We start from the raw sequence: 17,325 nt of genomic DNA, 5'->3' as shown, positions 1-17,325 counted from the left end.
GTGGCCGTCCGAGCGTCGTTTTCCTTGCAGTCGTCCATATTACAAATTTTAACTAATCTTGTGGGCTACAACCTTTCCACATGATCCTTCCAATTCCTTTTTCTTGTCTTCGCCCGTTGATTTATATCTTCTCCCGTTTTTATCTCATGTTGATCCGTTATCGATACATTTGTTCTCTTGTTCCTCATGAACACTCATTGGATCTGTCTTACCCGTTCATTTCCACGGTCATTAACTTTTGTATTATTTTTTCCGTTACCGCTGCATATGTCATAACACGAAGCATCATTGTTTTATATATTTTCATTTTCTCCTCAGTTGTCATAAATTTCCTTTTCAGTATGTATTTTGCAAGCATCCGGCATCCTCATCGCGTTTGTCACTTTGTTTTTTACTTCTGTGGTTAAGTCTTTCTAGCTGGTGATAACAGTCGTTAGATAATTTAAGCTCATCAGTTTTTTAAATTTACAAACCATCTTCTTGTAACTTACATCTTAGAGGTGTTTTTGATATTACCACACTGTTTGATTTTTTAAATGAGATTTCCAGGCTATATTGGTAAGCTCTTTTATTGAATTGGTGAGTAACATTTATACATCATCCTCATTATTCGCAATCAGTACAGAATCATCAGCGTAACATAATACCTACCAATACAATTCTCGTTTTATGTAATGGTACCTTTCTTAGACACCTGTGGTGTGGTCTATTATTGTGTTGAACGGGAGTGGGCTTGGTGAATCTCCTTTGCCAATTCTTCGTGTGTTTAAATTCTCGTTTTATTACTTGTCTGCATACCTTCTATGACTTTTACAATACACATTGGTATTCTCCTGACGATTAAGATTTCAATCACATGCTACTTTTCTATCCTATCTGAGGCTTTTACAAGTCAACTGAAAACAGGTAGGCTCGGTTATTAAACTCTATGGATGTATCCGTCCCCATCTTTTCGATTTTCGGGTCGATCAGTGGAACAAGAAAATCCATACTTTCTCCAGTGTTACGGGTGAAGTCCCTGATGGTATCTTCGATGAGTCCCGCTGCCATTTTCCTCCTAAGCTAGTTCTCACGTTGGCATCGCCGATGGGATAATTCCTTACTCCACCAGCCATGAACCCATTTCGCTATTTGTTTCAATTGTAGCACCGTCGTAATGGCGAACGCAGTTGCAGCAACCAGAGGCATGACAGAGTGCGTCCACATGGTTGTCTCACCCAAATTGACGGGTGACCCTTTTCGTGCCTGCTTCGAGCAATGTTCCGCTCTGTATAAGTGAAAGGGCGAAACAGCTATTTCGCGAAACAGTCTCACGTGTCTGTTTCGCGAGACAGGTATCGCGTGGCGTAAACTCTTCTTAATAACGTACCAAGTATGCTGTACACTTAATTTAGTGGTGCTTCAAGATGATCAGATGATCGAAACATTTAGTAAATGGAGATTCATTGCCTGCCCGGTTGGCCGTGCGGTCTAACGCACGGCTTTCCGGGCGGGAAGGAGCGCCTGGTCCCCGGCGCGAATCCGCCCGGCGGATTTATGTCGAGGTCCGGTGAACCGGCCAATCTGTGGATGGTTTTTAGGCGGTTTTCCATCTGCCTCGGCAAATGCGGGCTGGTTTCCCTTATTCCACCTCAGCTACACTATGTCGGCGATTGCTGCGCAAACAAGTTCTCCACGTACGCCCACCATTACTCTACAACGCAAACATAGGGGTTACACTCGTCTGGTGTTCCCTGGGGGGTCCACCGGGGGCCGAACAGCACAATAACTCTGGGTTCGGGAGGGTCCCCGGTTAACATGACATAACATAACATAAATGGAAAATTGGTTTATGGACAGCTCTTGGCTTGTCATTTTCCAAGTGATCAAACACTCTGACCCATACAAACAGGCAGGAACCAGTGAGTTGTGTGTACAGCGGGTCGTGTGCCGGTGTTGTTGCAGAGTGCGACCGCGTGTTCGTGAGCCGGCCGCCGCACGGCCCCCAGAACGGCACGTTCTCGGCGCCCGTCCTGGACAACTCGGCGGGCCACGCCCGCCAGTGCGTGTACACGTTCGTGGCCGGCCCGCGGCAGCGCGTCGAGCTCGTCTTCACGTCGTTCCGGCTGCGAGGCGTCCCGCCAGAGTGAGTACTCCAGGCCCCGCCCCTCCTCCTCTCTGCGTCCCCGCCTGGGTGCACCAGCATCCGGCAGCTAGCTAGCTGCGCAGGCAGCGAGGCCGCGGCGCCGCAGTTACTCTTCTGCTCTAGTCCAGTGGCTACAGGCACGGTGAGGATTCCAAGAGCGGACGAGAAGGGCCAATCACCAACTGGCTCTCATTCAAGAGAGACAGTGCAACGAAAGAGTATTCTATGGAGTGGAGGAAAAATACTTCCTCGGTATAAGTCTGTTGTACTGCTACAGGTGTCTAGGTATCCCTTCCTATCTCATACGATGATTGTACAAACGCTCTTCAAACTACGGAGATGAAAACGTTTTTCAGATATTCCTGTAGATTTATACATGCATTCCTTCATGACAATATGATTAACATCTCTCGAACACCTTTATTATGACAGTAAAAGTGAAGAAAGATAATATCCTGCAAACGTATATGCAGAAAGCCATAAGTTGGTCCATTTATTTGATACATCTTGCTTGTAAATGACAACCTCATTTCGATATGTGCGCTGCGCTAAAGATTAAAGGATCATTTCTTCGAAACACCGTAATTGCTTTGCATTCCAACAGTTCGAAATTTGACTCAAATGTGCCTACAGCCTTCCTCTGTGATGGTGCGAAACCGTGGAGTTCTACTACGACGCACTCGAGCTCGATGACGCTTCATACAGCAAGGTGCCAACACATGCGAAAAAGAGACCAAAGCTCAGAAGTTCATGTGACGTACAAAATGGGTTAATGATGTCACATTGGCAACACAATTCAACCCAATGCCACCGTGGAGATGTCACGTGATGACAAGGTCGTCACAGTCCCTGTTACCTACATTTCATTCCTCCTTTCGACGCATCTGCGATGGTGGTCATAGCCGTGAAACCGCCGGTGAAATCACGCGCTTTTCTTATGAGTGCCTGAGGGAAATATTTCAGTATTAGTTGAAAGCAGTCTTCGTTGCAATTGTAGTTTTTTAAATTAATTATCAACTACGCGTTTCACTTTATTTAGGCATCTTCAGGTTGATCTTAATTTGGTATTTCTTAGGACGATCCTTTAGACAGTGTAGCTGAGTACATGAGGTCAGCATCACCTTCATTAAACTCAGTAAATACTTTCTAGATGGACGTGAGTGACTCCAAGACCTGCATAACGCGTACAAAAATATTTCAGTCACGCCGCCGTTCAGAACAGACATGGAAAGGCCTTGGGGTTGGCATAAATGCTGTCAATAAAATCACCCTTCTTGTTGCGCGTCGTTGATTCCCTCACATTTCACGTTTGAAAAAGAGAGTCCGCAGTGTGATGAGGGTAAAACGACATTCGCGAAAACCTTTGGTACTGTTGACAGCTCCTGGGTTATTATACCCTCCTCGACAGACATCACGGGGCTGCAACACCACTGAACGTGATATAACCCCTTTAGAGTGCAGTGCGGCCGTAATTTGTGCTGTGGAGTGCAGGATGAAACCACTAGGGACCGTTCAAAAGCATTCGAAGAGATTTGGGCGCGATCCGAAACTGCAACGGGCCTTTATACTTTTCCAGTGCTCCTGTTTCATTCCCTCCTGTGGCGTGATCATGAAAGTGTATGACATTGATATACATGCGAATGAAAAGGTGAAGAATCCCTCTAAGAGCCCCCATTTTGGCGAAACCCTCGGTGGCACCCACCCAGACGTATTAAGTACTTTAGAAATGTTCCTTTACAGAGAAAATCTGTGAAATACTCCTAGGCGCCTGTAGATATGCAACTGGCGTCTGAAATGTGTCAAGTGGTTGCCCTTCTGAAGGCGCCTTGGGCTTTTTTGCAGGTTTCTTCGTAAACGCACATTTCTAGAATTCTCAATAATTATATGCAGGTGCCACCGAGTGTTTTGCTGAACTGAGTAGCCTTAGAAGAACCCCGATTCATGTGTCAGTGTCTCACCCCTCCATGATCACGTCACAGGACAGCGTGAAACAGGAACACTCAAAAAGCATAAGAACCCTTTGCTGCTTCGGATCATGTTGAAATTTCTCCGAACGGTTTTGAACGGTTACTACGGGTTCAAACAGTACACAAGCGCCAATATTGCGGTCGCCCTGCACTCCAAAGGTGTGTGATCACGCAGCCCCACAATGTCCATTAGAGAAGAGCTGAAACGTCCGAGGCTTTCAGCGGTGTCGAAGGTTTTCAAGAACTACTTCCTGTTGCTCAATGCACTGCGAAATATAGTTTTCGGCCATGAAACGTGTGGGATTCAATGTCCCAAGGAAAGGGGTGGTTTCATGGACGCCCTTTATGCCATCCCCTAAGGCCTTTTCGTTTCGATTCCGAGTGGTGATATGTCTGAAATATTTTTCTCGACCATCCATAAGAAAACTGCGTGATTTCAACGCTAAGCGTTGCGACTCTGACCTCCACCACAGAGGCGTCAAAAGAAGGAATGGGATGCGGGTGAGAGAGGCCGTGATGCCCATCGTGTCACACGTCCGTTGTGGCACTGGGCAAAATTTGGTGATCTTTGGTGCCAATAACACACCAATAGCCAACTTTACAAGTCACATGAACTTATGAGCTTTTCCGCACGTGTTGATACCTTGCTCTTTTAAGCGTCGTCGGCCCCGAGGATGTCTTCGCAGGACGTCACGCTTTTGAAGCTTAACGGAGGAAGGTTATAGGCAACTTTGAGCCAAAAAAAAATGGTTCAAATGGCTCTGAGCACTATGGGACTCAACTGCTGTGGTCATAAGTCCCCTAGAACTTAGAACTACTTAAACCTAACTAACCTAAGGACATCACACACATCCATGCCCGAGGCAGGACTCGAACCTGCGACCGGAGCGGTCGTGCGGTTCCAGACTGTAGCGCCTTTAACCGCTCGGCCACTTCGGCCGGCTTTGAGCCAAATTTCAAAGTTATACGTCGGAATGGGATACAATTACGGAATTTCTAAAAAGTGATCCCTTTATTCTGTTGCGGTATGTAGTTATCCCATAATTCTTCTCTATTACCCTAGCGTTCTTCTCCCTTCTTACGATGTTTCCATAGATGCTTTTGTAGGCGACAGTTGTCGCCTACTGCAATCCGAATTAGCTGCCATTTTTGCTCTACTGTACGTTGTCGTAATAACAGCCACTATGGAAATCACTTCTATGCCCCAAAGCAGCATCTTGCCCAAATATCTTCTTCGATCTACTATCCCAGTGGCTGATTGCCAGTCTTCACACACAGTTTTGTCCAACAGTAAAGCTGACTCTTGCTTAACACCATATAAAATCTCTGTACACTTGTCTATTAAAAACATTATGTTTTGCTGTCGTGTATTGACAGAGATATTTACTGAAATTACCAGATGCATAAAAATCAATCGTATTTTTCTCGCATTCTGTACGAAATGATGCACACAAATTCTGCCAAGTTTTGTTCTTTATTTTCTACTGTAGATGGAACCTCAATCTAAGAAGTTGTAGTTCACATACTATGTTCCAGGGTTATCTCTGACTCTCAGCACCTTTAATGAATATACATTTTTCAACGACAAATTTAGTTTGCTCTTTACGAAGCTTCCCTACGATCGTCTTCACAATTCAGATTTTGACATTTGTTTTCACTATAATACTTCCACATAAAACGTTTCAGAAGTTCATTCTCCCAGTGACATTCTTACTTTCCGCGGCTCATACAGAACATTTTTTAGTCCGACGTTTCATTACAGACTTGACAGATCACCTATCGAAGACCACATCTCTAGGAAGATACAAGTTTTTTTTTGTAATGATCTCTGAGAGTTTCTTGGAGTTGATATACTTAGTACCGAAATATTGTCTTAGAGCCATGTGTTGTTCTCGAACAACTTTCCTATGAAATCGAAGGAATTGAAAAACATTTACCATAGTAGTCATTAAAAAGAATACTCTGAAACTAAGTATGCTACAGTTATTTACCTATAGTTGATCAAAACGAGTTCATGAAGAGTATTTAACAGGAAACTTATGTAAAACAGTAATCTGACTGCGGATAACGGATGGGTACTCTAGAATGAGTTGGATTATTGTCAGAAGACAATTTCATCATTGGCCACTGAACAGGTAGGTTCCACAGAAATAGAAATTCCTGCGTGAGACTATGAGGCATTGTTCGCCATTTATAAAGCTGTAGAGGGTTAGAATGATCTACATAGCATTAAAAGGAATGAAAATACAGAATGACGGAACTGAGAGGAAATGGACAAAGTCGATACGCAGGCACAGAAACATTATAGAATTAAAGTGATATCCATAAACAGTCATAATACTTCAGGTGCATTAGATGTTAATCCTCAACATAAATCTTCGACATTCCCCACTAATCGCAGGGCTTGTGACGTTATTCCTACAACGCTTCAACATCCAAAAATATACCAAAATGAAAATGTGGTATTTTCAGAGGGTAACGATTTCATTTCTCAGTTGCAGTTCGTGTTAAGGAAGATCATGATATAACTCTAACCGTAGGGGCCAAATTGAAACATTGCAGATGTTCTGGAACATAAAGTTTTCTAATGCTGAAAGCTAAATCAAAAAGTTTCGTGGCTGTAAAACTTTTTCGAGCTATTAGTTATAAAGGATTATTTAAAGAAGAACATATGTTTTATACGTATGAATCTGTGTAAGAAGCAACGAATTTTATAGGCTAGATTCCTAGAACAATAATATTTTCAGGTTATATTTTATGCGTTATGGCTGCTTCATAATAGAGAGATAAAGCCACTTCTCTAGAAATTTGTGCCTTGGGATAAAGAGGACTATAGTTACAAAATGGTTTTAAAAATTTCTTCGACAATTTCGTTATTTGCGGTGTTTTTCATTTATGCAAATCTCACAAAAATATGCTACTGCGTTAGTCAAAAATTCAGCTTTCGTCATAATATACGTCCATCCTAAATAAGGACTTTATAAGTAGTTTAATGCACCATACACTTCGTAAATACTATATATTTTCGTCTTGCAGCAAATATAAAGTCTACATTTAGATCAGTTGTCATGTAATAAATAACTTCAGATGGTCACTCAAAACATAGTGTCATTTATATAAAAGTGGTCCATGCAGTAAGTAGGACGGCTGTATGTACATTGAGTATTGACGTGGTTCACAAATGTCAAGCAGGACAACTTGGAAGATTTGCAGAAACGTATCGAAAGATGAATTTGCAGAAAAGTTGAGTAATAACAATGAGGAGACAAAACTAGTTTTATAAATAACAAGGCAAGTTAAAGAAAAATACATTTAATGAATAACAAAACATACTTAAATATTTCTTAATCAGAATGATAAATATTTGGAAAAATCGACATTACTGTAGTATGTAGTAACTTATACTTGTAAAACCTATTTTAATAATAATTTTAGTGGTTGTTCCATTTTTCACACCCATAAATGTTATAAAGTATTGTCTGTATGTTTTATTACAGGTAGTATTAATAAAATCAATAACACTGAGTATTAAAGTAGCTATCAGCAACTTGGAGAGTGAAAAATTATAATACAATAATACAGTCCACGCACGATATAAATAATAGTCATCTACACTCTTCCTCTCACGTCAGCTATTACTATCAAAAGTATTTCTTCCTATATGCCCAATATAGGTCTACTTGCATCCTTAATATTTTAGTACATGCATGCTTATCGATGTTTGTTACAAGTTGGAGTTTCCTTTCTATGTGTTTCCTCAGTTGTCTTTTTTTCGAGTTTTCGTTTGTATTGTGTAATACTAACTTATTTTCTTGAGATTAAGGTGTGCAGCTAGTCTGTCTAACCAACTGTGTGTACTAACTGTAATAGTGTTGTTGCTAGTGTGGTAAAGTGAACTTGTTTGGCTTGGTACTGATCTTGTCTTCTGCACACCAGCACAGACACTGCTGTGGCTGTGTGGCGGGGCGTGCTGTGTGCTCTAGGCCTGCCGGCCGCACGGGCAGCGGGTCGCGCCACACCAGCGCCAGCCTCATCAACCAACCGCTGGCGGCCCGTGCCGAATCGCGAACCACACCTCAGTCTGCTGTGCCAACGACTGCCTATCCAATACGGAAAATTACCTGACTGTGAAAGACAATAACTCAGTCGTATACAAAATTTTTCTTACTCAAAGTGTAGCGCCATTGTTCCTGAGCACCACACAAACTGACAAAAATGTTTCCTATCAATTACAAAGACAGACAATAGCGTCAGTCTCTAGACCAAACAACATATATTGCCCCCACTTTGTAAGCGAAGGTTGCATCCCAGCTGACATCGCTTTCAGTTAACGTCTCTGTAGGCGGGTAGTGGGGCGGAGGGAATCCTAACAGAGAATATCCCAGCTGACATCGCTTTCAGTAAACGTCTCTGTAGGCGGGTAGTGGGGCAGAGGGAATCCTAACAGAGAATATCCCAGCTGACATCGCTTTCAGTTAACGTCTCTGTAGGCGGGTAGTGGGGCAGAGGGAATCCTAACAGAGAATATACCAATGGTTCAAATGGCTCTGAGCACTATGGGACTTAACATCTATGGTCATCAGTCCCCTAGAACTTAGAACTACTTAAACCTAACTAACCTAAGGACAGCACACAACACCCAGCCATCACGAGGCAGAGAAAATCCCTGACCCCGCCGGGAATCGAACCCGGGAACCCGGGCGTGGGAAGCGAGAACGCTACCGCACGACCACGAGATGCGGGCAGAGAATATACCAGCTGACATCGCTTTCAGTTAACGTCTCTGTAGGCGGGTAGTGGGGCAGAGGGAATCCTAACAGAGAATATTTGGGAACCGATTTAAAGTTACAACATTCACCTGCTAACCAAGTAAAACCTCCTAGTCTACGAGGAACAAGGCGGCGCTGTCGCTGCAGGACTACTGGTTACTCTTCGTGTTTTACTGTCCCTGTTAATGCATATCGACAAAACAAATATCACACTAGACTAATCTGGTTTAATTTTTTATGTTTTTTTAATGAGAAACAGACCGACGCTTCGACACTTGGCGTCATATGAAAGGTATGATGGCACTACGCCTAGGGCATATGAATAAGCTTCAGAAATTCAGAAATAGAGAAACAATTCTAATAAAAACAGGAGGAGGACTGAAAATGCATAAGTGTCCTTGAATAAAGCAAACTCTTCTCTCGCGCAAGCTGCAAGCTGCGAGGTTACAGATAAGCAGTTTGGCGGTTTCACCTAGCCTAGCGAGTACACTCTACGTTGATTTGTTTTGTAAAACAACTTATATTGTGGGTAATAGAGTGCCTACATCTCTGTACCCACTGAGATTATCTTACGTGGCGATAGCGACACCACAGGTAAAAAAATTCCCTGAAAACCCATGTCACCAGTGATGTAAACGTCACCCGTGAACCGCTGCGCTGTATGATAGACGGTGCAGTCGTGTTTGTATCTCTACCACCAACAAACATTTAGCTGTTTTAAGAATACTTTCATGTTGAATTTAAACCGAAAGAGTAATGTTTCCTTTTACAGTTACTTAGCATTACATTAGGGCAGAATGTGACTGCTTCAATATTCTATCCACAGTTTGTGATTGGTTGGATCAATAAGTCATAGATAAGGCTATTATTTCTTCTTAAATACAGCAATGACGTTAAGGAGAAAGGTTACAGAAATCTCAAACGTCACTGACTATTTGGTTCACGTAATGTTTCTGTTACTACTTTTCACTCCTTCCGCATCTATAGTGGAAGTCTCTTGTTGGCAACTGGAATAAAATAATAACTGGATCCTTTTACCGACTTCCCAGCTCAGATGACACAACTACTGAAAGGTTCAAAGAAAACTTGAGTTTGATTTCAAACACGTACTGACTCATACGATTGTAGTTGATGGTGCCTTTAATTTACACTCCTGGAAATTGAAATAAGAACACCGTGAATTCATTGTCCCAGGAAGGGGAAATTTTATTGACACATTCCTGGGGTCAGATACATCACATGATCACACTGACAGAACCACAGGCTCATAGACACAGGCTACAGAGCATGCACAATGTCGGCACTAGTACTGTGTATATCCACCTTTCGCAGCAATGCAGGCTGCTATTCTCCCATGGAGACGATCGCAGAGATGCTGGATGTAGTCCTGTGGAACGGCTTGCCATGCCATTTCCACCTGGCGCCTCAGTTGGACCAGTGTTCGTGCTGGACGTGCAGACCGCGTGAGACGACGCTTCATCCAGTCCCAAACATGCTCAATGGGGGACAGATCCGGAGATCTTGCTGGCCAGGGTAGTTGACTTACACCTTCTAGAGCACGTTGGGTGGCACGGGATACATGCGGACGTGCATTGTCCTGTTGGAACAGCAAGTTCCCTTGCCGGTCTAGGAATGGTAGAACGATGGGTTCGATGACGGTTTGGATGTACCGTGCACTATTCAGCGTCCCCTCGACGATCACCAGTGGTGTACGGCCAGTGTAGGAGATCGCTCCCCACACCATGATGCCGGGTGTTGGCCCTGTGTGCCTTGGTTGTATGCAGTCCTGATTGTGGCGCTCACCTGCACGGCGCCAAACACGCATACGACCATCATTGGCACCAAGGCAGAAGCGACTCTCATCGCTGAAGACGACACGTCTCCATTCGTCCCTCCATTCACGCCTGTCGCGACACCACTGGAGGCGGGCTGCACGATGTTGTGGCGTGAGCGGAAGACGGCCTAACGGTGTGCGGGACCGTAGCCCAGCTTCATGGAGACGGTTGCGAATGGTCCTCGCCGATACCCCAGGAGCAACAGTGTCCCTAATTTGCTGGGAAGTGGCGGTGCGGTCCCCTACGGCACTGCGTAGGATCCTACGGTCTTGGCGTGCATCCGTGCGTCTCTGCGGTCCGGTCCCAGGTCGACGGGCACGTGCACCTTCCGCCGACCACTGGCGACAACATCGATGTACTGTGGAGACCTCACGCCCCACGTGTTGAGCAATTCGGCGGTTCGTCACCCGGCCTCCCGCATGCCCACTATACGCCCTCGCTCAAAGTCCGTCAACTGCACATACGGTTCACGTCCACGCTGTCGCGGCATGCTACCAGTGTTAAAGACTGCGATGGAGCTCCGTATGCCACGGCAAACTGGCTGACACTGACGGCGGCGGTGCACAAATGCTGCGCAGCTAGCGCTATTCGACGGCCAACACCGCGGTTCCTGGTGTGTCCGCTGTGCCGTGCGTGTGATCATTGCTTGTACAGCCCTCTCGCAGTGTCCGGAGCAAGTATGGTGGGTCTGACACACCGGTGTCAATGTGTTCTTTTTTCCATTTCCAGGAGTGTATCTTCCATATACATGTTTAATTCCGGGGATTCGCTTAAAACAACAACCGAAATTGTGCTAAACGCCTTTTCTGAAAATTATTTCGAGCAGTTAGTTCATGAGCCCAAGCGAATAGTACACTGTTGTGAAAACACACTTGACCTCTTAGCAACAAATAATCCTGAGACAATAACAAACAAACAAAACGGATACTTGAATTAGTGAACATAGGTTTGTCGTAGCGAGACTGAATATTGTGACCCCCGAATCCTCCAAAAATAAAAGAAAAATATACCTATTCAGAAAACTAGATAGAAATTCACTTGACGCCTTCCTGAGAGACAATCTCCACTCCTTCCAAATTAACAATATAAATGTAGACCAGATGTGGCTTCAATTCAAAGAAATAGTATCGGCAGCAATTGACAGATTTGTACCAGCTAAAATAACAAATGACAGAGTTGATCCTCCTTGGTTCACAAAACGGGTCAGAACACTGTTACAGAAACAACGAAACAAAGATGCCAAATTTAAACAGACGCTAAATCTCCAAGATTGGCGATCTTCTACAGAAGCTCGAAATTTAGCTCGGACTTCAATGCGAGATGCTTATAATAGTTTCCACAGCAAAACTTTGTCTCGAAAGCTGTCAGAAAATCCAAAGAGATTCTGGTCGTATGTGAACTATGCTAGCGGGAAGACACAATCAATGATTTCTCTCCGCGATAGCAACGGAGATACTATCGAAGACAGTGCTGTCAAAGCAGAGTTACTAAAGACAGCCGTCCGAAATGCTTTCACAAAAGAAGACGAAGTAAATATTACAGAATTCGAACCAAGAACAGATGCCCACATGAGAAACATAGAAGTAGATAACCTCGGAGTAGTGAAGCAACTTAAATCACTTAATAGAAGCAAGTCTTCTGATCCAGACTGTATACAAATTAGGTTCCTTTCAGAGTGTGCTGATGCAATAGCTCCATACTTAAGAATAATACACAACCGCTCGCTCTAGGAGAGATCCGTACCCAAAGACTGGAAAGTTGCACAGGTCACATCACTATTCAAAAACGTAGTAGGAGTAATCTATTAAATTACAGGACCATATCATTAACGTCGATATTCAGCCGGTTTTTTGAACATATATGGTGTTCGAGCAATATGAATTACCTCTAAGGAAACAGTCTATTGACACACAGTCAACGCGGTTGGTGAAACAAACTCTTTACTCTCATGAACCATTGGGTGCTGATTCCGTATTTCTGAATTTTCAGAAAGCTTTTGATACTGCACCACACAAGCGGGTTGTAGTGAGACTGAGTGCTAATGAAATATCGTCTCAGTTATGTGACTGGATTCGACAGAGAGGTCACAGTTCGTAGTAATTGACGGAAAGTCATCGAGTAAAACAGAAGTGATTTCTGGCGTTCCCTAAGGCCCTTGGCTGTTCCTTATCTATATAAACGATTTGGGAGACAATCTGAGCAGCCGTCTTAGGCTGTTTGCAGATGATGCTGTCGTTTATCAACTAGTAAAGTTTTCAGAAGATCAAAACAAACTGCAAATCGATTTAGAGAAAAATATTTTTATGGTGCGGAAATTGGGAATTGACCCTAAATAACGAAAAGTGTGAGGTCATCCACATAAGTGCTATAAGGAATCCGTTAAACGTCGTTTACACGAAAAATCAGTCAAATATAAAGGCCGTAAATTCAAAAAAATACCTAAGAATTACAATTACAAACAACTTAAATTGAAAAGATCACGTAGAAAAAGTTGTGTGGAAGGCTAACCGAAGACTGCGTTTTATTGTCAGGACACTTTGAAAATGTAACAGATCTGTTAAGGAGACTGCCCACACTACACTTGTCGGTCTTCTTTTAGAATACTGCTACGTGGTGTGGGATCCATACCAGATAGCATTGACGGAGTACATAGAAAAAGTGCAAAGAGGGGCAACACGTTTTGTATTATCATGAAATACGAGAGAGAGTGTTACTGAAATAATACATGATTTGGGATGGATACCATTAAAACAAAGGCGCTTTTCGTTGCGGCAGAATCTTCTCAAGAAATTCCAATAACCAACTTTCTCCCCCGAATGCGAAAATATTTTATTGACGCCGACCTACATAGGGAGAAATAGTGACCATGATAAAATAAGGGAAATCAGAGTTCATATGGAAAGATATAGGTGTTCGTTCTTTCCGCACGCTATACGAGATTGGAATAATAGAGAATTGTGAAGGTGGTTCGATGAACCCTCTGGCACGCACTTAAATGTGATTTGCAGAGTATCGATGTAGATGTAGAAGCAGATGTAGATGAAGCACGATAATGGGACGCGACTTGGCCTGGACGTGCTGTCAATCACGAAGTAATTAGGTGCGCACTACAAGATGAAACTGGGGGCGAATGCGAAAGAAATCCGTTGTGTCCTTTCATGGGAACCATCATTTAGCTTAAGCGATTTAGGAAAGCCACACAAAAATGCTTAAATTTGGATAATGTCATTTGGAGATGAAGCACAGTTCTCTTGAATCAAACGTCTTACTATCAGGTTAATTCATTCGGATGGGGTAACTTTTTCAAATTCTGATGTGGAAGAAATTTCTGTCACCAGTAATTTACCTGTAAAAGGACAACATTTGCTGGCTTACAGTTTCGAATCTCTAGGTTACTCACCAGTGCCTTCTCCGGTGTATCAGAGAATGAGAAGATGTGATACATTTGACGGTGATACGCCTGTCAGTGGGGACAATAGCCGTGGCAGCATCCAAGCCGTTTTCCGAGGGGACGGGATTATGTGCTGGCAGCGGGTTTCGTCCTTTCCTCGTCGTCCATTTTCGCAGGCGTGCAAAACAACTCAAATACAGCACTACGGAGCAAAAAATATTCGGCACACTCATCCACACAATACAGATACACTCTTGAAATAATGCTGTCGATGGGTGATGAATCGTGCCTGAAAACTTAGCTATACACTCATCAAAACGAGATCAAAACGCATGGATGTGATTCCGCTTGTGTGTGTGTGTGTGTGTGTGTGTGTGTGTGTGTGTGTGTGTGTGTGTGTGTGTGAGTGTGTGTGTGTGTACGTGCGGACGCGCCATCTTAGATGATTGGAGTGCCCACATCGAGTAAATGTTGATCCATGAGTAATAAAACAGTCTGTCATGGACAAGATTTTTCACTTCACAGTGGTCACAAATTCGGAACAGCAGGTTTACAAAATCTATTCAAGTTCGACAAGTACATGGTACCTGTCCAAATGCAACTAGTGCTAGATATCACCATTCAGTTTGCATAGGGTTCTTAAGGCGACACTAATTTAATGTCGAAATTGATACGTAACTAATATATTTTGTGAAATGTACAGGTGTTTTATAACTTATTTCTACAAGTTTATGACCGCCCGCAATGCCACGTCTCCTTCAAAGATGGTCATCTAAAGCTATGGCATACATTTTCATAGGGCATTAACATGAGTTCGTTAATGCGCATTGCGGTCTTTTTCAAATGCGATACCTACAACTTGCTGACATGAGGAAAGTTTCCAACCGATTTCTCATGCACAAACAGTAGTTGACCGGCATTGCCTGGTGAAATGTTGTTGTAATGCCTCGTGTAAGGAGGAGAAATGCGTACCATCACGTTTCCGTCTTTGATAAAGGTCGGATTGTAGCCGATCGCGATTGCGGTTTATCGTATCGCGACATTGCTTCTCGCGTTGGTCGAGATCCAATGACTGTTAGCAGAATATGGAATTCAGGAGGGTAATACGACGGAACGCCGTGCTGGATCCCAACGGCCTCGTATCGCTAGCAGTTGAGATGACACGCATCTTATCCGCATGGCTGTAACGGATCGTGCAGCCACGTCTCGATCCCTGAGTCAACAGATGGGGACGTTCGCAAGACAACAACCATCTGCACTAACAGTTCGACGACGTTTGCAGCAGCATGGACTATCAGCTCATAGACCATGGCTGCGGTTACCTTCGACGCTGCATCACAGACAGGAATGCCTGCGATGGTGTACTCAACGACGAACCTGGGTGCACGAATGGCAAAACGTCATTTTTTCAGATGAATCCAGATTCTGTTTACAGCATCATGATGGTCGCATCCGTTTTTGGCGACATCGCGGTGAACCCACATTGGAAGCGTGTATTAGTCATCGCCATACTGGCGTATCACCCGGCGTGATGGTATGGGGTGCCATTGGTTACACGTCTCGGTCACCTCTTGTTCACATTGACGGCACTTTGAACAGTGGACGTTACATTTAAGATGCGTTACGACACGTGGCTCTACGCTTCATTCGATCCCTGCGAAACCTTACATTTCAGCAGGATAATGCACGACCGCATGTTGTAGGTCCTGTACGGGCCTTTATGGATACAGAAAATGTTCTAGTGCTGCCCTGGCCAGCACATTCTCCAGATTTCTCACCAATTGAAAACGTCTGGTCAACGGTGACCGAGCAACTGGCTCGTCACAATATGCCAGTCACTACTCTTGATGAACTGTAGTATCGTGTACACGCCATCCAAGCTCTGTTTGTCTCAATGCCCAGGCGTGTCAAGGCCGTTATTACGGCCAGAGGTGGATGTTCTGGATACTGATTTCTCAGGATCTATGCACCAAAATTGCGTGAAAATGTAATCACATGTCAGTTCTAGTATAATATATTTGTCCAATGAATACCCGTTTATCATATGTATTTCTTCTTGGTGTAGCAATTTTAATGGCCATTAGTGTAATACAGACAGCTGGTAGTGTTGCTGTCGCTACACAGTTACTATGCTAGTTTGTAGGGTGCTCATTGCATACTACTTTACGTAGTTTGCCAATTAATAATATGGTCGTGAGATTTGCAACACGAGGTGCCTCCAGACAATTTCAGTATTAGCTCTTATGGAAATAAGTGTTACGAACACTGTACTGAAGAGAGCTGTAGAGGGATGACAAAGATTGGAATACATCCAACGAACTATAGCGAACGTAGGTGGAAAGTGATATTCTGAGATGAAGAGTTTGGCACAGGAGATAGCGACGTGGCGGGCCGCATCAGCTCATCCGGCAAGCTGGTGATCTAACAAGCATTCGAATATGTTGCGTATCTATACGCCTAGTTGAGTCCAGTTTGCTGAAGAGGTCTAACCGAAATGCTTGAGGGAGCGAGAAAAGCAGGCAGCGAGTAAAAACGGGTGACTTGCCGCGGTCGGCCCGCTGCGGCGACCTTGGCGCCGGACCTAGGCCGGCGGCGGCGGTCCTCGAGCCTGCGACCGGCTGCTGAAGAGCTGCGCCCGGCCGCCCGGCGCCCCTGACCGCGTTGCGCCGGCTTTTCCAGGTCGCGTCGAGGGTGCTCCAGCTCCAGGCCGCGACTCCAGCCACCCCCGCCCCCGCCGCCACTCCCACCTAGCCCCTCCCCCACCCGTCCCGCCGTGCCCTACCTTCAGCTCTTCAGCGCCCTTCAGGACGCGCACGCTAGCAAAACGTCCCACCCCGTGGGTACACCGCCGGGCCCGCACAATTAGAGTCGCGTTAGGCCGACACGCGGCAGGTTCACGCCCGGCGGCTGCTCCCGCCCTGTATACCAGCAACCTCCTATGTAAATCGATCCTTGATTTCTTGTCCGCGTGTATACAAACGTCCGTGAATTGTTACGCTACAAAAGATAGAAAAATACAAGAATCACCAACCTTCTCTTACCTGGAAAACTTAATCACCAACCTTCTCTTACCTGGAAAACTTAATCGAACAATAGCAACTGCAGCGAATATATCTGTAGGGTCTTCTAATCAAATATACCAGTTGGGTTTTGAGTAAGCGTAGTGCATCTGATAGGGATATTGCGCCTGCAGTCCTTCACAGTCTGGGATCATCGCTGAGTGTTACGTATGTGCCAC

The 17,325-nt window shown here is 44.4% G+C and overlaps 1 protein-coding gene across 1 annotated transcript in view; it reads left to right on the top strand.

Moving 5' to 3' along the window:
* The window catches only part of LOC124595116 (cubilin-like), a 1,106,483-nt gene that overhangs the window by 845,680 nt on the left and 243,478 nt on the right, over positions 1-17,325 (top strand). The window contains exon 3 of the mRNA XM_047133714.1: positions 1,945-2,125. Within this exon, the coding sequence (XP_046989670.1) occupies positions 1,945-2,125 (181 nt within the window). The remainder of the gene's footprint in view (positions 1-1,944; positions 2,126-17,325) is intronic.

This window comes from Schistocerca americana, chromosome 2 (assembly GCF_021461395.2).
Source record: "Schistocerca americana isolate TAMUIC-IGC-003095 chromosome 2, iqSchAmer2.1, whole genome shotgun sequence".
NCBI lineage: Eukaryota > Metazoa > Arthropoda > Insecta > Orthoptera > Acrididae > Schistocerca > Schistocerca americana.
This window is presented reverse-complemented; position numbering and strand designations above follow the sequence as displayed.